Source organism: Genypterus blacodes, unplaced genomic scaffold, assembly GCF_046128005.1.
Source record: "Genypterus blacodes isolate CSIRO-AG114 ecotype Tasmania unplaced genomic scaffold, CSIRO-AGI_Gbla_v1 ptg000118l_1, whole genome shotgun sequence".
Taxonomy (NCBI): Eukaryota; Metazoa; Chordata; class Actinopteri; order Ophidiiformes; family Ophidiidae; genus Genypterus; species Genypterus blacodes.
In genome coordinates this window covers 672,266-697,962 of record NW_027466921.1, presented here as the reverse complement: position 1 = coordinate 697,962, position 25,697 = coordinate 672,266, and the positions used below count along the sequence as shown (strand labels likewise).

General features: G+C 45.6%; 2 protein-coding genes across 3 annotated transcripts in view; both read left to right on the top strand.

The window, feature by feature from the left end:
- myo10l3 (myosin X, like 3) overlaps positions 1–21,454 on the top strand; it is a 43,153-nt gene extending 21,699 nt beyond the window's left edge. Inside the window, exons 12-41 of the mRNA XM_076161980.1 lie at positions 1,940–2,086; positions 2,261–2,361; positions 2,775–2,841; positions 3,446–3,538; positions 4,143–4,211; positions 5,533–5,615; positions 5,725–5,833; positions 6,591–6,671; positions 8,432–8,556; positions 8,853–8,967; positions 11,229–11,335; positions 12,276–12,713; positions 12,813–12,846; positions 12,963–13,781; positions 14,366–14,489; positions 14,797–15,040; positions 15,130–15,225; positions 15,412–15,505; positions 15,986–16,041; positions 16,152–16,294; positions 16,392–16,586; positions 16,732–16,889; positions 17,300–17,423; positions 17,804–18,101; positions 18,192–18,399; positions 18,486–18,622; positions 18,817–18,940; positions 19,024–19,479; positions 19,584–19,775; positions 19,874–21,454. Coding sequence (XP_076018095.1) covers positions 1,940–2,086; positions 2,261–2,361; positions 2,775–2,841; positions 3,446–3,538; positions 4,143–4,211; positions 5,533–5,615; positions 5,725–5,833; positions 6,591–6,671; positions 8,432–8,556; positions 8,853–8,967; positions 11,229–11,335; positions 12,276–12,713; positions 12,813–12,846; positions 12,963–13,781; positions 14,366–14,489; positions 14,797–15,040; positions 15,130–15,225; positions 15,412–15,505; positions 15,986–16,041; positions 16,152–16,294; positions 16,392–16,586; positions 16,732–16,889; positions 17,300–17,423; positions 17,804–18,101; positions 18,192–18,399; positions 18,486–18,622; positions 18,817–18,940; positions 19,024–19,479; positions 19,584–19,775; positions 19,874–19,978 — 5,142 coding nt within the window. The 3' untranslated portion in view covers positions 19,979–21,454. The remainder of the gene's footprint in view (positions 1–1,939; positions 2,087–2,260; positions 2,362–2,774; positions 2,842–3,445; positions 3,539–4,142; positions 4,212–5,532; positions 5,616–5,724; positions 5,834–6,590; positions 6,672–8,431; positions 8,557–8,852; positions 8,968–11,228; positions 11,336–12,275; positions 12,714–12,812; positions 12,847–12,962; positions 13,782–14,365; positions 14,490–14,796; positions 15,041–15,129; positions 15,226–15,411; positions 15,506–15,985; positions 16,042–16,151; positions 16,295–16,391; positions 16,587–16,731; positions 16,890–17,299; positions 17,424–17,803; positions 18,102–18,191; positions 18,400–18,485; positions 18,623–18,816; positions 18,941–19,023; positions 19,480–19,583; positions 19,776–19,873) is intronic.
- Positions 21,455–22,148: 694 nt separating this feature from the next.
- Positions 22,149–25,502, top strand: pttg1ipb (PTTG1 interacting protein b). 2 transcript variants are annotated; one of them, XM_076161979.1, is made up of 7 exons: positions 22,149–22,366; positions 22,450–22,505; positions 22,629–22,737; positions 23,501–23,603; positions 24,106–24,171; positions 24,561–24,607; positions 24,734–25,502. In XM_076161979.1, the coding sequence occupies exons 1-7, from the start codon at positions 22,258–22,260 to the stop codon at positions 24,742–24,744; spliced, it is 501 nt and encodes a 166-aa protein (XP_076018094.1). In that variant the 5' UTR covers positions 22,149–22,257; the 3' UTR covers positions 24,745–25,502. The 2 variants fall into 2 exon arrangements, with proteins under 2 accessions (XP_076018094.1, XP_076018092.1); XM_076161977.1 differs by having other exon boundaries at positions 22,152–22,366; positions 25,051–25,497.
- The last annotated feature ends 195 nt before the right edge of the window (positions 25,503–25,697 follow it).

Here is a 25,697-nt window from a genome sequence, read left to right as displayed (position 1 = left end):
TAAAGCTATTGTGATAGCGATCTAAGTCTAAAGCACAATAGAGCCAATGACTGCGGTGAAGTGAAAGACTTCTCCTCAAGAGGCCGCATAGCCAAGCACCAAGACATGACACGACATTGGCATAATTGTTTGCTCGTCATGCTGGGCTTCAAATGTCCATGATGTGTTCGGTAATTAATGTGAATATTTGACAAGTCTTCATCTGCGTGTGTTATCCTTTTCACCATATGCCAGCAGAGCATTTTGACACATGACACAAACCCACTCATTCTCATAAATGTCAGCAAATATGCAGAATGGACCTTTGCTATGATCATAGGGACAAAAAAAAGTCACAAGAAGACCTTTCATCGCTAAGACAAAGACCTTGCGCTGTCACCATGCTGCAGCTTGTTCTGCCTGGCCTTCAAAGCAGCTGCTCTCTTAATAGGGTGTATTATTCCAGTCAGTAAGAATGGCTTCTTCTCACAGTGGCCAGTGGTCACCCACCCTACCACTGCCTGCAGTAGGCCCCCCATCCTGGACAAACATCCATTCTTCTCACCCATGTGACGGAGATCCTGGAGCCACCAGCGCTCTGTTCACACCCGCTACTTGCAAGAGGTGACTGGGCATGATTGATGACTCAACAGCCCAAATGCATTGTTGCCCCACATCTATACTGTCACACTCTGGTTTATTTTCAATGCAAACACAATGCCTAGGGAGGAAGTGTAGCTGGCAAGCCCTAGACGTTTTACATACATACACAGATGAGGTCTGGCCCTGCTTTATGGCAGCTGAGTGAATCAGACCTGGGTCAAATGGCAGCTGTAAATAAAATGTGTCATTCAGTTTACTTGTGCAGAGTGCTGAATGGGGGCTGTTTGAACCTTAGAATTAAGATTTAAAGACCTTTAAAGATCTTTGACAGATTTAAAGATTTGTCAAAGGAATGAAATTTCAAAACCACGACTGCACCCACTGAACTGGCCTTTTAATCACTAGAACTATAGGATAAATACTTGCGTGCTGAAGTTGTCAACTAACCAAGAGCTGTGGAGTCTGCAAACCAGGCATTATAAAATTCTTCTCTAGACACAACAATAGATTTTCCCGAAAGTGATATTTTTTACAGTAAGAAACAAAAAGAAGTCAAGCTTACTTAAATCAAACCGATAATTGCAGAGCTTGTTTTTGAATTGTTCCACTCAGAGGTTGTCTGTGCCATCATTTGACAACATTTGATGTATTTGCATTCTTTTGGCATGTGTTCATTTCTTTTTACTATTTGAATTCAGAGTGTGAACACACACACACACACACACACACACACACACACACACACACACACACACACACACACACACACACCTGATGGTTCACATATGAGACATACATGGACAAACTACTCATTCATTATTTCTAACAAGTCTTAAAAAGTCTTATGGAAGTAGCTGGTAATGTGTGCCTGCTGATAAGATTCGGTGCCACTGATGTCACATTAGCAGCTTGTATGTCCTCTGTCTGCCGTCTCTGGGGTGTCTGGTTGTTTGACCTTTCTGTCTCCGAGTGAAGTGAGAAGAGAATCAGTCATCTGGTTATATGTGTGCTGTATAGTGCTCTCTTTCTTTGCTTTGACAGGATTTGTACATGCGTTGTGTAGTTCATAAGATCTGTCGGAGATAAATAACACTGTATGTTGTGAAAACAGACTACAGTCTTCTCTGCTGTCTGCCAACACACGCTGACATAACACACCTTTGTCTCCAAACCCCTATTTGATTTATTCCATTGTGTCACACCGGTTATTAATCACTCAAACATGAAGCAGTTTTTAACAACTTAAAGCACATTGGACAATGATGAAACCCACACCCACAGCTGTTTATTTAAGACTTCTTTCATACGTGACTTGGTTTCTATTGTAACCACTGTGTCTTTATGTTGTGATTTACAGGCGGTGGACTCACGGGATTCCGTTGCCATGGCACTTTATTCTCAGTGTTTCTCCTGGATCATAATGAGGATCAATCAAAAGATTAAAGGGAAAGACAACTTTAAGTCCATCGGTATCCTGGACATATTTGGCTTTGAGAACTTTGAGGTGAGCGTTCATTCAGTTGAAGGTTTTGTCTAAGTCATCATTTGAAATCCCCACCACCCCTTGTTGAATCTCTAACATAATAATGCTTCATATTGTTGACATGCAGAGGAGCTTGATCACTTATTTGAGCTGTAGAACTGCTTGCTTCAAGATCTTACTTGTCCCCATGTGCAGGTAAACCGGTTTGAACAGTTCAATATCAACTACGCTAATGAGAAACTCCAGGAGTATTTCAACAAGCACATCTTTTCCCTGGAACAACTAGAGTACAACAGGTAAATGCTCTTATCCAGATCCTTTACTTCATTTCTACAGATATATATTTGTTTTCCCGCTTGTGGACCCGTCGAAAAAACTTAAAGCTTGGCATGACTCACAGTCAGATTGGACTCTGGCTGGGGATGGGGGAGGGGCGGGGTCTACTTGTGGTGATGCAGGCAGACTGCCAGAGGTTTGGAAGGAGTTCAGTTTCTCCCCCAGACAGTTGTTTTCTTGTATAATGGGCCAACAGCTTGGACATGGCTCATTTCATCACATGAGCTGCTGGTCAATACAGCCATTGTGTCTTCCTTGCTGTTCATATTTATTTTTGTGGTGTGTGTCTGTGCGTGTGTGTGTGTGTGTGTGTGTGTGTGTGTGTGTGTGTGTATGTGTGTGTGTGCGTGTGTGAATGTGTGTGTCTTCACAGGGAGGGGATCCAGTGGGAGGCCATAGACTGGATGGATAATGCAGAGTGTCTGGATCTCATAGAGAAGGTAGCTCCAGCAGACAGACAGTCAGACCATGATGGAGCAAATTTACCACCAGGACAGCTGCAAACCGCCAAACCCCGACCGTGCCGACCCAGACGCTGTGCTTACATTGACTCCCATGTCCCAGTCTGTCATTATATAGTCTAAATTTCCATGCTGCATGTGCAGTAATGTACACCAGTCAGCGGTTAGAGGTATTATACGGTCGAAGTGAGCGTGAAGACAATTTGTGGTATATCCTCACTATAGTTTTGAATAGCTAAATAGTTAATGATGGTTAAAGATTTAGCAGTGAGGGGATTGTAACCCAAAGGTTCCTGGTCCAGATTCTAATTGACTGCTCTCAGAGTGTCTCTGACCAAGCCACATAATCACTGCAGCATTTTGTTCATCTGCTTGGTGGCCAAAAGTAAAGAATTCAGCTCTGCCCTCAACATCCAGGACGACTATAGGAATGCATGCAAGCTCAGTCAACCTTCTCTTCTAGTTTCCTGAATGCATTGTTCTATTAAAATCTGTCAGATGTTCTCGGCTGGGATTATAACTAGTTCCATCATGACTGTGGTGTGTCTCTCCCTTTCCCTTCCTCTGTCTGTCTCGCCTTTAGAAATTGGGAATGTTGGCTCTTATCAATGAAGAAAGTCGCTTCCCCAAAGGCACCGACTACACCCTCCTGGAGAAACTGCACAGTCGACACGCAGTGAGTCCGCATGCAGAAGTACACACTACTTACACACAGGCAGTCGTGCATACACCCCCCGCCCCTCTCGTGTAACCACATGTATGCAGCAAAAAGCTTCTTAAACCCAGGTAAGGAAATACAGTCACCACCCACCAGCTCAGCCCTCCTCAGAGAGTTAATCTGTCTCCTGTTGAGTCGAAGGTTGAATGTCCTGCTCCTGTTGCCTTTGGTGCAGTATTGAACTGTGCAACACTCGTCTACGCCCCTGGGTGCTCTGACACGCAAACAAAACAATGCTGAAATGCGATCGTCCATTCTCTGGTACCGATCAGCATTGTGTGCAGGAGAAAAGGTCGTGGTTAAAAAGCCCAACAGCAAGAAGAGTAGAACCTCCTCTGCGTAGGTGTCTGGCTATGCTGATGAACCGGTCTAAGGTCACGGTTAGAGAGGTTAAATATTACCTGATTCCCTTCACGCAGACGTTATTTTAATGATTGTACAATGGAGGTTTTCCAGCAGTTTGTTTTCACTCCCTCTTATGGAACATCATTAATATCTTTCACTGTTTTTGGTCCCATTGTAACAGCAATTCATTAAGTTGGGTTGTTTTCTTCTCCATTAGGCCAACCCATACTATGTGAAGCCCAGAGTGACTGACCACCAGTTTGGCATCAGGCACTATGCTGGAGAGGTAATAAACATTAACAAAAACACTCTCTCACCCACCCACCCACACACACACTTACAAGACAGGTTTGGGCAATTGCTGGATGCCAGACAAAATCTGGCTGCCCTCCCGTTCCCCTTTACCCTGTATCAAGGAAGCTTCTTCACCTTCCTTATCCTCTCCTGTCTTCGCACGATCAAAGGCCACCACTGCCTCCTGACGGAAGTGTTGTAGAGAAGGTTGGAAAGAAGATCCGGGAAGCAGGTGTCCTGTGACAGTGATATGGCAGGAGGGAGAGAGGGGTATCTTGCTGACACTGGGCAGAGTCAAAGATTGGCCTTGATAAAGAAAGGTCTTATGAAGGCTGCCTCAGACAATGTCTCCTCAGTGTGAGCATGGCTACTCAGTCACAAGCCTGGAATGGATGCCTATGGTAATGACTAGAGGCCAGCCAGGCCAGCCAGTTGTTGTCACTTTCCCTCTCAAAGCTCCTTCTGTTACCAGAGAGAGGCCTGTGACATCAGTTGTAGAGAGCAGAGCATCATCCTGTCGATTACATTATCTGTGTGCTTCAGGAGGAAATGCACTTTAAATTAAATCAGACCTAGCAGACATGAGCTCTAAGGCCTCCTTACCATGTCAGCTCAGGGGGTCAGATATACGTGTCTGCAAAGTGATAGGCAAAGCAAAGAAGCAGTGTTTACTTAATGCCGGGGTAATGTACTTTGTGTAATGTGCTTTATACAGAGACTGAACAAGCAAAGTGAACCTGAATGGTATGGGTCTATTTCAGTGATGGAGGAATGGGCTGTAGTTACTGTGTCTGTGATTTATAAATACAGCACATGTGGCATCTGAGGTGGATCTTATCCCCAAGAGCCTTAAGTCTGGGGGGTATTACTGTATTATACTCACACACTAAACGGGGACTTCACATTTGCTTTACATGCACACAAACTAGCTTGCATGTACACGTATTCTTGTCCACTATCATATGCACTTAAATTACTCTCACATACACATAATCACACACGCACGCACACACACACATGCGTGGCACACAGAGAGGCAGAAATTCAGAAGGCATTACAGTGGATCAGTGTGAGCAGAGGAATGCTGCCCTGCTAAGACGAAGGTTGAACAGAATTCAACAGGTGATTGCATTAACACGCTGGCCCTCTGCTGCACTCACAGAGGCCCGCTCGCTTTGTTCGCACCGAGGCCCGCGCACACACACACACACACACACACACACACAAACAAGTACATTCATTTAATTAAAATAATACTGCAAATGTATAGAGACACTCTGAATACACATTTTGTCATTTTCTGTGTGTGCTAGGTGTTGTATGATGTGCGTGGGATTCTAGAGAAGAACAGAGATACCTTCAGAGATGACATCCTTTTCATTCTCAAAGACAGCAGGTGAGCTCACCACATCTCTATGCTCAGCAACATTGAATAATACCCATACTGTACATTTCAGTTTATTCGCAAGTGTTAAACAGTGCCTTGAACTGCTGTTTCCCCGCAGGCTCGATTTCATCTACGACCTCTTCGAACGTGTCGGTAGCAGAAGTGGAGACGAGACCCTGAAGATGGGCACAGCCCGACGCAAGCCAACCGTCAGCTCACAGTTTAGGGTGAGAGCGCAGATCCTCTTCACACTCGCGATTGTATGATTGTGTCATCGAGCTGACAGCTACTTACTTGTCTAACCCTCAACATTTGGCTCTTAATCTTAGCCTGATGAGTGTCAGCGTGGGGGCACAGGGGGGAAAAGTAGGGGGATGGAGAAAGCTGTCTGTGTATTTGAACAGCAAAGTGTGGTGGGTGAAGAGATGTATGAAGTATGCAGTTGTGCACCAGGGTAGAGGGGTGGGGGGGGGGGGGGGGGGGGGGGGTTGTAAGAGGAGGGCTTAGCTTAGCATGCCCTAACTGTGGTGCGGAGAGAAGGAACAAGAGAGAAGAGGATTTGGCACGTTGCCCTGGCCTACAGTTCCTAAAGCCAGGGGATTAGGGTTGATGGCTGGGCAGAAGGGGGCCAACCAGGGGCCAATCACGCTCAGCTCTGCCAAGCCAGGCCTCGCCGGAGACAGCCTGTCTGAAGCAGGAGGAGAGGGAGGCTGACATACTGTAGCCTGCCAAGTTCAAGGGTCCTTGGAGTGTGTGTATGTGTGCGCGCATGCATGGTAAGGTAAATATAGGCTGACTAATGCCCTGCAAACACGCACAGGGACCCAGCAGACAAAGTACTAAACCAACAATAAAGTCAGGACGGTCTCGCCTTGGGCTTTCCTTCACTTTACATTTTCTTTTTAGATAAACTGAACGTAAGCGCAAGAAAAAAACATTAAGAACTATGTTTCTATTAATGTGCCATGATCTTTGTTCTTTCAGGACTCTCTACACTCCCTGATGGCAACGCTCAGTGCCTCCAACCCCTTCTTTGTACGCTGCATCAAACCCAACATGGACAAGGTTGGTACATCATCATTACAAAACAACTCATTATTATATGGTTCTCTGTGACATTTTGGTTCAATATATCAAAAAGTCTTCACAACTTTAACACCCTGCATCTCAATATGGGTCTGGAATTGAACTTTATAGTACTAAGGTAATGCTGTGTCAGAAACCATGGCAGGTTTCATCAAGATCTGTTAAGTTAAACCTCTATGGTGTGTAGTTCCCATTCCCAATACTAATATACACGCTGTACTCCTGGTCCGGTGGAAAAACTCTCCGTGTGCTTCCCCTTAAGAGAAGCTTGTTTGCCAGCAGCGCATTCCTGCCACTTTAGCCCTTTCACCAGGGGTCAGAGGTCATTGCTGGACACTCCAGCTGCAGCGGCTTGGCCGATGCTCCACTGATCTGGCTGAGTCAGAGGAATGCAAAGATAAGACCACAGTGGCGGCGGAAGGGTCAGATGGAAAGGCCAGACCCACTCCAAGACTCTGCCATGTATTTATTATGCATCTGTGCCTTTATTGCTCCTTACCACAATACTGTAAACACTTTGAAATCAGCAGCATTGTGCATTTTTTCAGATACTGGAAAGTTGTTTGATTGTGGGTGAGGGAACTGTGAGCCAGAGGCATTCAGCGGCTCGGGGCAAAGCTAGGTCACGTCTGTAGAACAGGACTGCGTGTTACAGTAACACAGTGAATGTACACAGTGTGGTAATTGACCTTTTTTTTTTTACTAGCCCCTGCTGTGTGTGACATTCCATACACACATCACATTCCTGCTTTATTGTCTTTCCCTGGTTCATACTGGTTTCCCCTATCGCCTGCTCTCTCGCTCTCTCGGAGCACCTGGCCCCAAGCTGGGCACGATGGAAGAAGCCACTCCCCCATTAATCCCCGCAGAATAGCAGGAGTGCATGCACAATCCTCTGACAATGATTGAATGGTCGCACACACACATGCAGAGTATTCCAGCAAACTTTCCATGTGCCCGCTCCATAAAAATCATGTCACTCAGGGTCAGCTTGTTTGCAGTCAAACAAGTCAACACGTGGTCCCTTTTTCAACTCCTTAAATCTTCTGCTAAAGAGCAGAGGTCGCAGCTCAGAGGGGGGGGGGGGGGGGGGACGACATGTTTGTGTCCATGTGATTACAAGTGTGAACACATGCAAGCATGCAATTTCAGTTCCATCGAAGTTGTTTCTGTTTCCATGCGTGGTAGCATTAGCCTGTAATTAGATTGGCACATTTGGGGAATGCTGCGGTCCCATGTGGGGCTGATCCAACACTGCGTGCCCTCTGGGTGACAATGGCCTTGGTGTGGTCCCTTTGAGTGATCAGGCAGCCTGTGTAGAGGTGTAAGGCGGCAGACATCACTGATCCTTCTCTCTGATAAGCAGCGCTGGAGAACATGGTGACGCTGAGCTGTGAACAATGCAGCTGATTATTCCAGATAGAAATGCCTCCCCCAGTTGGAAAAGGTCTTGCTCAACACCGTTCAGATTTCTCTGTGACGGTGTGTGTTTTATTTGCACAAACCTGAGCTTTAATGTAATTTGATGCCCACTACCGTGTTCATTCACTTTTTAATTCAGGTTTAACTGGATCGCTTTGTGATCATTTTGAAAAGGGGAATAGGATTACATATTGATGTACAAACTGTTGTACCTCGTACTACTACTTTAAGAAAATAGATTTTTTACACATAAAAACATTAACTGTGAAATATGAGTCTTGATTTCTTTACCTCATGCTGTTGATTTTCATTTGTAGAAGGCCAACCGGTTTGATCCTGATGTGGTCCTGAACCAGTTGAGATATTCTGGGATGCTGGAAACCGTGAAGATCCGTAGGGCCGGATTCCCTGTGCGCAGAACCTTTCAAGACTTCTATAATAGGTCAGCACACACACACACACACACACAAACACACACACATACACATACACACACACACACACACACACACACACACACACACACACACTGATCAGAAAAGGACACATTAGTATTACAAAGCCAAATAAAATAGCACAGTGTGAATATCAGCTCTTCCTAATTCCTATCACGTCCTGTTATTGAAAGCCTGGAGTGCCATTTCCCCCCCCCCCCCGACTGCACTGAAAGGGTTTTGTGCCGCTGTGTTTTTGGTGAAAGCCTGTGTGAGTGTGTGTATTGTATCTGTGTTCCCACAGGTACAAGATGATCCTGAAGAACAAAATCCACTCAGACGATGAGAAGTGGAGTTGCTCGGAGCTTCTCACACTACATGACAAGGATAAGAAAGAGTGGCAACTGGGGAAAACAAAGGTGCGGCCAACTCTCTCTCACACACACACACACTTACACACACATACACATAGAAGGCAGGATAGAGTTGCAAGCTTTAAGCAAATGAGAACCAATCTGCACAGGCAGGGGATCAAGTTAAATGTCTATATGTCCATTTATGCTTTCCTGTAACTTTGCCTCCTTAGTACCTTCAGTGCTTTAAGTGTTCAATCTAATTTGCTGAAATCCTCATTACGTCCTCGGAATCCATAAATGTCCAATCCATAAATCTCAATACCGCCTCCTACTGATAGAATCTAGCTTTGGGGAAAACCTTTGAGGAGTTCACGAGACAGGAATGGGGTGCAGCATGTTGGACGTCGATCAGATTTCCTCTGATTCCTCCCTCTCCACAATCTTAAAAGAAAGCTGCTTTAAAAACCTTGATCGACCACAAATCGCAGTTTTAGCTCTGCACGAAAAGAAACGCACATACTCAACGGACAGTGTCATAAATGTGTGATAGCAGATTGATTCAATCTGTCCGTTTTGGACTCGCCTCCTACTTTTCCTGAGCTGTTGATTCATGTCAGTGTTGGACGGCCTCCACTGTGACTCACTTTGAAAGGATTTTTCTGGCCGGTTGTGGTCAAACTTCTGCTCTCCTGTTTACGACCGCAGAGTTACACGGCTCTCCAAACCCTGACCCCAACAACTGTTTTAGTGTAGTGTAGTGTGGGGCTTTACAGTAACCCAGAGGCGGCCTTATTGGAGCTGGAGATGCGTTGGCCTCTTGACACTCACCAAGCTGTTGAGCTGATAAAGGATTGTATTGGTAACTGCTAGCATTAACTTCTTCTTCTCCTGTCTTTATTTAGTGACTCAGTCTTTACTCTATTGTTCTTTCCCCCCCCTTCCTTCGCTGCCTCTTTTTTTTCCCTCTGTTATCGACTTTCCTGGCAGAAAGCCTCCTCTCTTCTCCACACTCTTGATGAATGATTAACCTTTGACCTGTTTGTTCTGGATTCCGAACTGCAAAAAGCCTTGCGTCGATCTCGGTGAAACAAACTTTAGATAGTCCATATGTATGAAAAGGAGAAGGAAGACGTGTTATTCCCATCTACATTCTAGAGTAACAGAATCTGTAACTTCATAATATTCTCATCCCCAGTGGCTCAGCTGTGTGTGCTGCTGTGTGTATGGTATCGTGCACGTGCTTGTATTTTTGGGCAATGTAGTGTGTGTCGGGAGCTGGAGGCTGAGAAACGGAGGGGCATTTCCTTTGGAGAAACAATCTGTATGTAATTATATCAGTACTGATTGTGTGCGGAGGAAGTGTGTACCGACAATTAGGGGCTCGGGTGACGTTGGATGGTCAAGGTGTGTGTGTGTGTGAGCAAGTGCATATATGTGTTTGTGAGTATAAGCCCGTTTGTTCTACAGATGAAGGAAGGATGTGGACGGAGGGGAAGCTTCCTCCTCTCACAGACTCACGGAGGTGCAGGCAGGGTTACAGCTGTGAGACCCTTTGATTAGTGAAACATCTGGGGCACACACTCACACACGCAGACACAGAGCTACTCGAATGTCTCCCACCTGACACGAGCAGGGTAGAAAGAGTCATTACTTTTAACAAGAGACACGCATGACACAACGTCGCCAGATGGATCAAAGGGTGACGCGGTTTCATTCTGTTCTTCCTCTTCACTCGTCTGTGCTTCATGTCGACTCTGTTTTACTGTGAAAGGATCCAACTTTAAAATAAGTGTCTCAGGAGGAGCTAGGGAAGGGTTAACTAAAGTCTTTCTCAGCCTCCCTCCTACATAAGTGCACAGAGAGGTGTGGCTTGCAATCTGGACACCAGCCACCATCCCTCCCTCTCATCCCTCCATCCCTCCCACTCCCTCTCCCTCTCTCTCTTTCTCTCTCCCTCCCTCTGTCTTTCTGCCCGTTCACGTCGGTTAGAGCTGAGAAAGCAGCAGTGGCAGCAGGCAAACGTTCAGGAAGGACGTGTGAACACAATGAATCCCTGCAGCAGGAGCATTAGCTGCAACGCTGCAGTCCCGGTGCCAGCTTTCCCTCTCCTGCGCTCTGCAGTCAGGAGGAGCAGCTAGCTGAGCCACAGCTTTCCCCACAGTGGACAGAGGGGTGCTGCCAGCTGACAACAGGGGCCCTACACAGCTCTCAGAAGCCTTACAAAGAGGAGGAACTAACCCAGCTTGTTTCCCCTCTCTCTCTCTCTCTCTCACTCTCTCACTCTGTCACTCTCTCTCTCGGCCGTGGCGCTGCTCATCCCGCAGGTGTTCTTGAAGGAGGCCCTGGAGCAAAGGCTGGAGAAGGAGAGGGAAGAGGTGCGGTGCAGGGCTGGCATGGTGATCCGCGCCCACATTCTCAGCTATGTGGCAAGGTGAGTGGGAGGAGGGCTGGAGGTCTGAGTGACAGCGACAGTTGTTGTGTTTTGTGTGTGACGGGGGCCGGTCACAACGTGTATATGTGTCTGGGTGGCCTGTGTAAATATGTGCACGGGACATGTTTACCTTTGTTTCTGTGTGTGTGCGTGCACGTTAGGTGGGTGTGTATGCAGTATCAGCATAGATATGACATCATATATTTTAATGGTGGAAAGGAGGGGGGGAGTTATTTCAGCTCCATGGGAAATTATGGATTTGTGCTGTCTAGACAAGTCAAGCCACAATTCTGTGTTCCCTGACTTTAATTAAATGGCACAATCAGTACAGCTAATGTAGTTTACTTCATTGAGTAAATTACTGCCTGAATCGTTCCACTCTTCACTGTGTTTATGTGGAACTTTGCCTAAGCTGGCAGCCCATGATCACTCAGGCTGAGGGTCCTATTCCCTTGGCAGTGACAAGGTAATGGGTTTGAATCCTTTGCTGGCCCTGATTTGCAGGTTCTCCCATTCTCTACGTGGGTTTCCCTCTGGGTGCTTTTCTCTTCACCACCCTCACATATTGGATTTATGCTCCTGCCATTGCCTTTGGCCAAGTCACTTCTAGGCTGTAGAGCTGGAGTTGGTCCCATGGGCACTGCACTGAGACTGACCCTAATAGTTAGGATGGGTCAAAGGCAGAGGACAAATTTCCTTACAGGGATTAAGTGTGATTTAAACTTAATCTCTACTCAGGTTTAGTTCTAAGACTGGAGTTGCAGTGCCAGGCTAAAGGTCAGAGTCACAGCATTGTGTGTGGTCCTTAGTGGTCATGCCTGTGTGTGTGTGCAAGCATTTATAAGTGTGTGTTCAACATAAGGCACAAAAATCTAGCTCGATATTGTGATAGTACAAACTTGTGAACTAACTTTAAACATGTGTTGGATTCCCCTAACAGGAAACAGTATAAGAGGGTTCGTTCCAGCGTCGTCACCATCCAGAAGAACTACCGCGCTCACTTTTGGAGACGCGTCTTCCTGCGCCTGCGCTTGGCCACCATCGTGCTGCAGAAACACCACCGAGGCCAGCTGGCCCGATCCGTCTATCGCCAGCTCACAGAGGAGAAGCGGAAACGGGAGGAGGAAGAGGACCGCAGGAGGAGGGAAGAGGAGGAGAGGAGGCGAGTAGAAGAGGAAAAGAGGAGGCTGGAGGAGGAGAGGAGACAACTGGAAGAGATGGAGGAGCGGAAGAGGGCCGAGGAGGAGGAGGAGGAGAAACAGAGGCTGATGGATGAGGAGATTAGGAGGCGGAAGGAGGAGGAGTTGATGAGGAAGGAGGAGCTGAGACTTAGGAAAGAGGAAGAGCATGGAACGGCAGCTAAAGAGGGAAATAAAAGGTAGAATTCAATCATTGTGATGCGTCTCTGGTGGAATGATGGTCAACATTTATAAACAGTAACGGTCGTCATTGCTGAAGCTTTTTGTTTTGTCTGCAGGAACTCAGTGGTGGTGAACGGTGCCTGTCAGAAGGTAGGTTCCATTTCAGTAAAAACACTTAACAAACACAAACCACAGGCTCAAATATCCTTCACAGGATAAAACACACACAGTGTTGCTTCATGTCCCTGCGCTTCTCCTGTGTACAGAAGGAGTTGATCCAGTCTCTCTCCTACAACTACAACTCTGAGGAGGAGAGCCGTCAGATGGAGGAGATCCTGCGGCTGGAAAGAGAGATCGAGCGTCTGCAGAAGCAGCAGGAAGACGGCGTGTCCCTCCTGGGAGACATGTCCCACGAGGAGCTACGGGAGATGCGGGATGCTGAGATCTACAGACTGGAGAAGGAAGCCTCCCGTGTTGCTACTGAGTTCCTGGAGCTGTTGGACTTTGGGGGCTTAGAGCCATCCCTCTCTAGTGAGGAGAACCTCCATGACTTGAACGAATCCAGCGCCCCTCTGGCTGAGGAGGAGGTAGATGAGGGTTTCCACGCCGAGGACGAATGCATTCCTTTGCCTGACTTCCCTCCACCGGCCATAATGCCCTTGGACAAGGATGTATTCCAAAGTATTCCCCCTCCTCCGCCGGCGTTTGCAGAAGAAGTGGTCAGCACCTCATCGGCCTCTGCCCCTGACTCAGCGAGGGTCTCTGCACTGACTCACAGCCAACTAAATCAGGTCTCTGTTCTCCCCGACACCCAGACCTCTGGCCTTCCTCCTGTCACAAGTAATGGAGACATGCAGCCATGCCCCCGGGCCAGCAAGGGGTCAGACACAGAAGCAGTGAGCGAGGAGATCGACCACAGCGCCGTGCCCGACATCGAATCAGACTATGATCAGGAGGAGTTTGAGGAGGCTCACGGGAGCTCGGGTGCCAGCACCAACGATGACCATGTCACAGACGAAGAGGTATTACGGAAATCCTCCGGCACCCAGAACAGCTTGGACTCCTTCAGAGGGAGCTCAGACTCGGTGAGACCTTTTCGTCTTCTGAATTCATCGGACCACTGTTTCTTCATTTCCTTCAGTCAGTTGTGATGTCATTGACACTGACACACACACACACCTCTACTTCCTCCTGGTATACTTTGCTTCTTAATCAACAACACAAACTCCCCATTGCTTCTCGCGCGTCAGAGCTTGAACCTTCTTGTAAAGGTGTCAAAACACTCATCTCACCTTAGAATCACAAAGGAATAATGGAGCAATGATTTCTTTGGCTCTGCGTGTGAATCCAAGCCCAGATCCTGCAAGTCGAGCAGAGCTTAGAATAAACAGTGTCAGCTCAGCAAAATGACAGAAGAAAAGAAATATATTCTGTGTGTGTGTGTAGGTCAGTGTGTGCCTGTGTGTATGTACACATTTTATGGTGGAAGTATGTGTTAACTTGAGAGGTTGTCAGGCACAGGTGTGTGTCTGTCTGTGCACCGATGTTCGCACAGAAGTGGCAAAACGAAGCCGATGAAGAGCTTGGCAGTGGAGCACATCTGAACATGCCTCTAACGCGCTCTTCTGAAGGAATTCCCTACTCATGAATGCTGCTGTTTGTGTTTCAGTTCATTGACAGCGACGAGGACAATGACGGCTATGTGGACACAGATGAGGAAGTGTCCAATGGGAGAGTGAACCTGCTGAATGGCAGCGGGCCTCCGTACTTCCACGGCTACCTCTACATGAAGAGTGAGTAGCTTTGCCAAATCACTGGCCAGCAGGCATGCAGATGATTTATGCACAGCTGAGCAGAGTGTGTGTGTGTGTGTGTGTGTGTGTGTCTGTGTGTGTGTGTGTGTGTGTGCTGCTGTCCTCAGGGTTGTAACATGTCTTACAGGCTGGCACTGACTCCAGATGGTGCTGCTGATAGCTTTCTTTCTGTCTTGTATCTCATCATTGTGAAAGACTTCAGCCCTCTGTGAATCTTGCGTAGGATAAGACTGCAACGTTATCTTGAAGAACATAAATTCAACTTCACTCTCTGTTCCTCCCTCAGGTGGTCTGATGATCCCGTGGCGGCGGCGCTGGTGCGTGCTGAAAGACGAGACCTTCATGTGGTTCCGGGCCAAGCAGGACTCCCTCAAATCGGGTTGGCTGTACAAGAAAGGAGGAGGAATGTCCACCTTGTCTCGACGCAACTGGAAGATGCGCTGGTTTGTCCTGCGGGAGTCCAAGCTCATGTACTTCGAGAATGACAGCGAGGAGAAACTGAAAGGAACCATCGATATCCGCACGGCCAGGTAAGAACGCTCTGAACGGGAGCTAATGTATTCTCATTCAGTTGTGTTCGATATACGGTCACTAAAGCTGGGGTTTACTCTTTCATTAGGGAGATAGTGGACAACCATGAGAAGGAAAATGCACTGAACATCGTGACGGAGGAGAGAACCTACCACATCTACGCAGAATCCCCTGAGGATGCCAGGTACATTAAACCAACACACTACACTGCTGCTTTGTGAGCAGTGCCGGATGTTCTCAGCCATCATCTCACTGTGGAAGTAATTGTGGCAAGAAAGCGGTCGCCAGTGAAAATTCATGGTGTAACTTTAAATCCTCTCCTCCCTGCTTCCTCCCTTGGCTTTTTTGCTCGTGAACTGACCCTATCCAGTGGTTGGTTCAATATGCTGAGTCGAGTCCACAGCGTCAGCCCGGAGCAGCTCATGGAGATGCACCACGAACAGGCCAACCCCAAGAATGCAGTGGTTAGTGCTGCTCTACCTCCCTACTTCCTGTACCCCTGCCTCACAATTACCATCAAGCGTGGAACTGAAGGTTATGTAGACTAGATGTCCAGCTCTCTTATGTAGTATTCTGAGACAGTTTGGAGTCATGAAGAAATGCAAACAGAATGCAAAAATGCTCATTTTGGTGGGCATTAAAACGATTTCAGTGGAGTTCATAGAATCAGATGCAGGATTCAAGCGAGCAAGGGAAATGAACTGGAAAACTTCCAAGACAGATTATGCAGAGACAAGAAGGCATAAATTAGAGATACTCCTATTCCCCTAGTTCCTACTACCTCAGTACTGCATCTCCACTCTCTCATTGCCGCTCTTTAGTATCACCAAACATGTAATTTTTGAGAATCCCATGCCTAGATTTTCTTTAAAAGTACAAGACTTTGACGTTTACTGTGTCATATCAACTTCCTGGTTAATTCCTGATTCTTTTTGTCTATTCAGGGCACGCTGGATGTGGGCCTGATTGACTCTGTTTGTGCATCAGACAACCCTGACAGGTGAGGAATGTAGTAGATAAAACCACGTGTGAATAAAGGTTTAAAGCTACACTCAAAGCGGTACGACAGCAGGTCTGTTATTACAGCGTGTCATCTGTTCTGTTCCCCAGACCAAACTCATTTGTAATCATCACGGCTAACCGGGTGATCCACTGCAACACAGACACGCCCGAGGAGATGCATCACTGGATCGGCCTGTTGCAGAAATCCAAGGGAGACTCCCGGAACGATGGACAGGATTTCATCGTCAGAGGTGAGCCTGGAAGAGAGGAAATGATTCGAAATATAAGATGAGGAACAATAACTGTGCGTTGCGAATCGGGGATTTGACCGTGTAATTCCACCTCCAGGCTGGTTGCATAAGGAGATGAAGACGGGAGCTAAAAGCACCTCGCTGAAGCTGAAGAAACGCTGGTTTGTTCTGACCACTACCTCCCTGGACTACTACAAGTCGTCAGAGCGCATCGCCATCAAGCTGGGAACCCTGGTGCTCAACAGCCTCTGCTCTGTGGTGCAGCCAGACGAGAAGATCTTCAAGGACACGGGTTAGTTCATGGACATCCTGAGCTATTCACAGCATTCATAGGGTTAAGGCAATCCTGGAAAAGTCTTCATATGAACTTCTAATGATTAATAATTCAAAATCTGTATGAACCCCGTACATCATTACTCTATTCTTCCTTCTCCCAGGTTACTGGAATATAATCATTCACGGGCGCAAACACTCGTACCGTCTTTATACTAAAATGCTGAATGAAGCCATGAGGTGGGCGTCTGCCATCCAGGGGGCAATAGACAGCAAGGTTCCCATAGAAACGCCAACCCAACAACTCATCAGAGACATCAAGGTACAAAAGGGATTCACTTAACCGTTTCTGTCTCTCTGGCGGTCACATTACTATCATCCTGCTTGAAACTTAATACAAATAATTCTTCCTACAGATTGTAATGTATAGGATCGGATATTCACACAAATAATCACATTTCAGTAACATTTGGGTATTGATATACTCTTAACTCCACTCTTTTCAGCAGTACAAGCCTTTACCAGGACCACACACTGTAGTAAAGTGAGGTATTTGTGCTCACTGTGTGTGGCGTGTTCTTCCTTTAGTCTGCTCCTTCTCCTCCTCACATTCAGCTGTTTACTGGATTTACTGCTGTGACAATATTGCTGCTCTCCTCCTTCCTCTCCTCCTGACACCGTGCCGCTGTTGAGTCAGCTCATAAACCCCGATCCTGTTCTCCGTCTCTTCAGGAGAGCAGTTTGAACGTGGAGGCTGTGGAGCAGACGTACTGGCGGAACCCCATTCTGAGATATACCCAGCATCCTTTGCACTCCCCTCTTTTGCCTCTGCCTTACGGAGACGTCAATGTCCACTGTGAGTGTTTCTAAGCTAGAGGTTTTGATTGGGTCGCCCTGTCTGTACTGCTAAAGTAAAGTTCAAACTTAACTTAACTTCTTACTTTTATGTTTATCCTCAGTGTGTACTCATCCTTAATGTATGAATAGCTGTAAAGAATGTACCAGCTGGTTAGTGTCAACATGTAAACAATGTCCTATAGGCTGTCAGACCTCGTTCTCTAAATGAGAGCTCCCCCTACTGGACATTAGCTACCATTACAGGGTGTTGTCATTTTAACAATTGTTTTTATGTTTGGAAAATCTCTGCATGTCCAGGTGTTTTGTACAAAAATTACCACTTTTAATCTGATTAAATGGTTTAATTGATGTATAATTCTCTCTCTCTGTCTCTCTCAGTGCAAAAGGAAAAGGGTTATACCAGCCTGCAAGACGAGGCCGTCAAGATCTTCAACTCGCTGCAGGAAATGGAGGCGGTGTCCGACCCCGTGCCGATCATCCAGGGAATCCTGCAAACCTGCCAAGACTTGAAGCCGCTACGGGATGAGGTCTACTGCCAGCTGATCAAACAAACCAATCACGTCCCTCATCCCAACAGCCCAGCCAACCGCGCTCACTGGCACCTCCTGACCTGCATGGGCTGCACCTTCCTGCCCAGCCGAGGCATCCTACGCTACCTCAAGTTTCACCTCAAGAGGTACGCCACGCTGGCCTTCACTCCTGTCCACCCTAAGATCGCCGCTTCCGTTCCGTTTCTAACCCCGTGTTGAATATCTGTGTGCTTCAGGATCAAGGAGCTGTTCCCCGGTACAGAGATCGAAATGTTCTCCCATTTCGTTGGCGAGTCTCTGAAGAAGACCAAGACCAGGGAGTTTGTTCCCTCCCAAGAGGAAATCGTGGCTCTGGTTACAAGACAGGAAATGACCACCACAGTCTACTGCCACGGTGGAGGCTCCTGTAAGATCTCCATCAACTCACACACCACTGCTGGAGAGGTAGGCGAGCTGCACCAATGAAAATGTACTGATGTATTTTGTTTCAATTTGTGGCTAAACTGACCGTTAACGTTTTGTTGTCTCAGGTGGTGGAGAAGCTGATCAGAGGCCTGGCTATGGAGGACAGCAGGAACATGTTTGCTCTCTTTGAACACAACAACACTATCGACAGAGCCGTGGAGAGCAGGGTCATCGTGGCTGATGTTCTGGCCAAATTCGAAAGGTATGTTGTCACACGGGTCGCTCCTCTCCTCTGGAACTTGATAGTGGTCAGAAAATACATCTTAAAAGACAAACAACGATAAGTAGTCGGAGCAGTAGTGAGTCCACCAAGTATGGGTTCTTCTTTGGATCAAGAGATAGACATGATGGGTAGTGAGTTGTGTAAGTGACTGGCTTGTTGTGAAATCCCACCAGGTTGGCTGGCAGCGAGGAAGAGGAGGACGACGGTCAGTGGAAACTCTACTTCAAACTCTACTGCTTCCTGGATGTGGAGAGCATGCCGAAAGAAGGAGTGGAGTTTGCGTTCATGTTTGAGCAGGTATGTTACACTCAGCTGTGGATGCTTTGTATCACATGGATGTTGAGATCAGTAGCAGTTGGAGTTAACGCTGTCTTCTCCAGGCCCATGAGAGCTTGACGAGGGGACACTTCCCTGCCCGAGAGGAGACCCTGCAGCACCTAGCGGCTCTACGCCTGCAGTTCCTTTACGGAGACAAGGCGCGGGGCAACTGGAGCCTGGATAACATCTACCCTGTAGGCCGCCTGCGTAACCGCATCCTACAGTTCACCAAGGTGGGCGGGGCCTCGGGTCAGGGCCAAACACTGGAGCGTAGAAGGACAAGCTTCCTGGACGGGACCCTGCGTCGGGGGTTGAAGACGGGCTCTATGAAGAAGCAACGCATGGAGGAGGAGCAGATGCTGGAGATGTGGATAAAGGAGGAGACCTGCTCCACCAGGGCCAGCATCCAAGAGAAGTGGACCCACCTCAAAAGTCTGGACCAGCACCAGGCCATGCTGAAATACATGACCATCATCAAAGAGTGGCCCGGCTACGGCTCCACGCTCTTCGACGTGGAGGTAAATCTAATGTGTCTTCTCACAGCATCAGTTTAAAGCCTTCAGGACATGTGGCATGACACTGACGAGGTCCTGTATGTGTGTGTCTGTGTGTATCTTTACAGTGCAAAGAAGGAGGCTTCCCTCACGATCTGTGGCTGAGCGTGAGTGCTGAGAATGTGTCCGTCTACAAGAGAGGAGAGCCCAAACCTCTGGAGACTTTCCCCTACGAGCACATTGTCTTCTTCGGTGCTCCAATGCCCTGCACCTACAAGATCACAGTGGACGAGAGGGAGATGTTCTTCGAAACTCCACAGGTACATAGGTCACTCGTCTCTAGCCCACCTGTCGTGATTGTCTGCATCTCTTTCTTTTTTGGCTCTGCTGACTTTGTGTCCCTTCTCTCCTTTGCCAGGTTGGAGAGATCACCAAAATCATGAAAGCGTACATAAACATGATTGTGAAGAAGCGGTGCAGCGTGAGATCTGTGTCCAGTTACGTAAGCAACTGGATCAGGTGATAGACACGACATAGTATGGACTCATCCACACCGGATCCAAAAACAAGCAGGAGAGAACACATGAAGTCCACTGGGATGGAATCAGAGCGCTTGACTGCTTTTTAGGAAGATAGATGAAGACACAAAATGGGAACGTCTTTATTGCTTATGGCAAAACGTCGTTTGTACATTGTAGCATCTGCACAAGTTGAAGCTTCTCTCTATAGTCTCCAAACTTAATAACATATTGTTTGTCTCATTAGTTCCATTTCTCACGTAAATTTGAAAAGCTTTTCATGAACACACATTCATGCCTAAATGTAGACTTGGGTCCATTGAATGTTCTCCTGAATGTAGATTCCCTCAGGTTAATGAGTAATATGGACTTTCTCTATACCAGGGAGGCTTTCTCCCTCATTCTGCCTTACTGAAGACTCACCGCTTCCAACTTATTTGTCTCTTATTTTGGGATCTGTTGTTATGAATATGTAAGATGTGTATTTTGGGGTGTTGAATATCTCGATCAATGGTCGCTATGGCTTCCATCAACGCATGTGCCTCAGATGCACACCCCGATCTCTAAAGATCTGTCAGATTCAGAGCAAACCCAAGAAAGAAATGCGTCAGTGGAGATGCAGAGTGTTGAACCACTGCAAAGGAATATTTTCTCAAACGGTGCCATTTAACTAAAGATGAGTTGAAGTCCTTGTGCTCCTGTGTGTGATCCCTCCTGCGGCAGCGAGTGCCGAGCGTGCCGAGCGGTTTTATTTGCGTGCTGAATCAAGTGTATGTCTCTGAGACCTTTTGTAACTCAAACTGATGTTCTGAGAAACGAGCACGATATCATTTGATGCGTCTGTATCTAGAGAGTGTTTTACGTGTTTTAGATGATGTCAGTTGCCATGTGAGGGTGGGGTATTTATTATGTGAAATAAATAAAAGGACAAAGCAACTTGGAGAGGGGGGGATGGTGTGCTGCGGTTTGTGTTAGCGCTCTTTGTTATGATTTGTGCAATCAGGGCCCAAAATTTCTTGAGACTCGACAGCGGACAGAGTCGATGACATGTTTTAGCTCTAGTTTCCTTTCTCTGTGCTTTTGTCTGCGTAAATGTATTCCATGTGGAGTCATACTGTCCTCAACACATAAAGATACTTTATTCCTTTTGCTGTCATATTAAGCTGAGGATGTTTCCTCTCCCGCCCATCATAGATGAATACAGGATGTAAGTCTACACCCAGCGACCTTTAGGTGATCATACATTCATACAGGTTTGACGTTAAGCTTAGTGTTTACCTCACATTGCATCACTGTCTTCCATTTCTCTCCGACCTTACTCATGTAGGATGTCTGGTCAGCTGCCGGCGGCCGCACCAGAGACTTTTCTTGCCATGACGATGACTGTACTTCTGAGATTTCTGCTTGTTTGGAAGACAAACAAATCAGAAAAATTGTGTTTTATTACTGAACTTAAAGATGCTTTAATAAATTATTGTATTTCATAATGTGTTTGGAATTATCATTGTCTCATTATCTATTATAGCACACAAAAGCGGCTCCCAATTACCTTTTCAGTTATCAGCTACTCATTTATTGATTTCATTTAAATAATGAATTGAACGTATTGTGTTAATGAAACGGTTTATCTAACAAGCTATTTATTCTTATATGATCATTAACAGACCCATTTAGTAATTAGAGAGCTCCCTCCAGAGGTGACTTACCAACACCACACACTGACATGGGTTATATGAACTCACACACACACACACACAAACAGCAGAGTCATGTAAAAAGTATTAAGAATCTGTTCTAAATGTTCTATGTATTATCACTTACTCTACTAAAAACAACTTTCCTCGACACACACGCGCACACACACACACACACACACACACACACACACACACACACTCTCACTCACTGGCACCACTGTGCTCTTGGCATGGCATGGTACGCTTGGCCTGATGGGAAATGTAGTTTACAAACACATGCATCACAAGGCTTAAGCTTGATGCTTTTCCATTTACCATTATTCCATTAATCCAAACTTGAAATTAAAAATTCAGTTAATTAAGGGGCGTGTGTATGCGCAACCCTGATCCTAGATCATTATGGGATGGAGGCGGCTTGTCCCAGAGGAATGAGAGGAAGCGGTTTTAGACTCGGTCCTTAGTGACATCAGGGTGAGCGGGGCGTGATGGTTGTTTTTTGAGACGCGAAGCTCCACCCTCAGCCTGGCAGAGCGCACGAGTGTGAAGTCTGAAGGTGAAAGTGAAGTGACGCTCGGTTCTGTGTGAGGATGTTCCGTCTCCGCCCGGTGATGAGGGGACTCTGTAGAACTCTGTTCGTGGGATGTGCGCTCGTTTTGTGCGGCGTCCTGACCACAGAGGCGCAGACGTCAGCTCCAGGTACGGTTCGATCCCCGGCCGGTGTGTGTGTGTATGTGCTCAGTCAGCGTCTTATTCGCTTTTATCTCCACTTTGTGTTCCAGATCCGTGCGCCTCCAGCTCCAACACGTCTTGTGACGCTTGTCTAAGGAACACTGCAGTAAGTTCAAGCTGTCAGCTGATTGTGACGCGTTGCTGTCAGAATATCAATTTCAGAACTCAGAACTATTGTGTGTGTGTGTGCGTGTGCGTGTGCGTGTGTGTGTGTGTGTGTGTGTTGCAGTGTTTGTGGTGTTTTTCAACACGTCAGTGTATCGAGTACACGGTCAGGACCGCCCTGCCCCATCTCAGTGTGTGTCCACTGGATGAGGCACGATGGGGAGTCTGCTGGGGTAAGACTCCGCTGTCCCCACATCTGTCCCCACTTCTGTCCCCTCACAACAACACAACCGACAAAACTTTATGAGACAAAGAAATTCTATTTTACCAGTTTACCAATCGTTATTTTACTCATTTAATTATTTCACTTTTTTCAATTTCTTTTTTTCCCCTTTTTTTCTTTATCTTAAACACTTAGTTTACTTGATTTTACATCATTTTGACTCTTTTGGGGCAAATCTTTTTTGTAGCCCCGCCCACAATTGTCACAACAATGTTTGTTGGTATTCCTTAAATTCTCATTATTTATAACATTAAGAATAACAGTAGTTTACATTATTCAATCAATCAATACAGTAAATAATTAACTTTGAAGAATTTGTGGCGAATACTCAACTAAAATATTTTTGAAGAAATTAAGAATTGCATTAAATTAAATTAAAAAATTCACATTACCAAATTTCAAGAAAAAAAGCAAAGCGTTAAGATAACTGTGATACCAGAGGTCCCACCATCATTTTCTAGTTGTCTAATAACTCATTCTAGGGTACAAATTAATTCAAATAACTAATCAATGGGTCAGGATCCATGTTTATTGATTGGATGATTTATGGCCTATAGAAGCAGAGATTATTGATGGATATCAATTGATCATCATTGATATTATTATATGGATCATAATGAGGCTTGTCCCATGTGTCCCATGTGTCCCATTTGTCTCTTTTGTCTCTTTTGTCCCTTATGTCTCTTTTCTGTGTATCTGTCTATCATTTCCAGTAAATTTCAGAATTCTGATCATTACAATGGCGGCGCTGGTTGGCGCCACCTTCCTCGCTCTCCTCATTTGCTTCCTCTGCTGCTGCAAGTGCCTGCGAAGTCGGTAAGCGAAAAAGTCACATGAAATCGGGTTCATCATGGGAAAGAGGAGGAACACAATGGCTCGTTATTCTGCAGGACTGATACAGACGTCTCCTAAAGCCGCAGTCCAGCTCTGAGTCCCACTGTGATCCCTCTGATAACAGGCAGTCAGTAGAGAGGAGGGAAAGATCTCTTATCTCAGATTACTTGACAAAGCAACAAGTTGTGTTATGTTGTACTGGTATCAAAAGAATGTTTATATACTTCATCTCACCATGCAGAGAGAAGAATTCACCCATGTTTTAAGGCCTTTTTATTGTTATTGCAATGTACGGTTTAATGTACAAAAGCATTGATGGTTTATTATTGACAAGACGAGGTCAAATAAGGTCAGGATAAGATAAATGTAAATTATGTGCAAAGCAGTAGAGCAAGTACAATATAAGTTAATGTCTCTTGGTGTAATGTTCATCGTATGTTATTATCATTGAAATAAGTAATAGTCGTAATATTCAATATTCCAGGAAAAAGAAAAGTATTGCAGCGGCGGAACGCAAAACACGTCCAAGGAGGACCCGTGCCAAAGACAGGTGACTGCTGGGGACACAAGCCACTAGAACAATATACTTAGATCACATGTAGCTATAGTGCAGTATTAGTTTCTGTTGCCGTGGTTATCACAGTTACCATTATCAGCAAGAAAATCCAGTTTCTTTCAGCTTTTATTGAGATAGTGAAGAGTTTTGGCTTCATAATCATTTGATGAATTCTCACAGCAGCACACGTCTGCTGTTCAGTTGGCTTTCATTTGGCTTTGTAAATTTATTCAAAATGTGAAACCGGATTTGGAAGATGTAATCAGCATGTTCATTTACCTGAGGCCACGCTAACCTGACCCAACCTGTAGAGTTACTGAAGGTTCTCACTCAAGCTGATATGCTCGGTATCTCAATGTTTCTCTTTGATGTTGCTCCTGCAGGAAAGCAGACATGCAGTTCAGGCATGATGAAATCAGACAGAAATATGGTGAGACCCATTTCCTTCTGTTCGTTTTGACTGCCTTCAAACAAATCAACAAACAAATACATGTACATTTGGGATGTAGATTTTGCATGACTGATTGTTTAGACTGTACTTTGTTTATTTACACAGCTGTGAGGTGAAAACAACCAAAAGAAGATGCATCATAATAACCAAATATGAGACCGTGAAATTAAAAAAGATTGAGTTAATCAACTCAATTCAAAATAACCAACAGAAATAATACTAATTCCATAGCACCATCTACTGGAGAGAAAGTGCACCTACCCCAGATTTACATTTAAACCTGGGGTCAGCTGTAAGAGTTGAAGTCATCTGATTAGCAGTTTACTATGTGGTGTATTTAGAGCATATAGGATATTTATATTTGCTTTATCTCCACTACAGCTGCTCTGTGTTGCTTTCACAATTTATTCTCTTCATTTCAGGCGTGGCAAAGAGTAATCCATACTCCCGTATGGATATCAAATAAGAAGAATTCTCCAATATTCCCTTTTTTAAATCCTCTCTGATGATTTTATTAATGACAGTAACATTACAGCAGCTTATCTCCAGTCCGGTGGTCTGTGACAGTTAGCAGGGAATAAAACTGTGATGATCTCTTTTGATTTCAATGTCTTCCTCCATAATATTACAAACAGCTTTGGGAATGATTTTCACCATATAGATAAGGTCGCTGGCATCTGACTTAATGTGTCATTTTATATTTCACATTTCATACTTAGTGAGTACAGTAACCTCGTTTTTCTATTCACACTGAAAAAACACAAGACTGTCACTAATGTAGCACATTGCATTGCAAATATTATTATACTTTCATAAAATAAAAATCAGTGTATTCACTTTCTATGGGGCGAATTCATGCTTGTGTGATTTATTTTCACTATTTTCATTGGCTGACATATTTTACTTTATCCAGTTCATAGATTCCATCAACATGACAAATATAAAAATACTTTTTTTTATAATGCTTTAATTGCTATATATAATCTTTGCTTTTAGGTGAATATACATCACTTTTATTGATGGTAGAAGCGTTTTTCTTGGTTTCAAGGTGAAAAGATGTAAACACTTC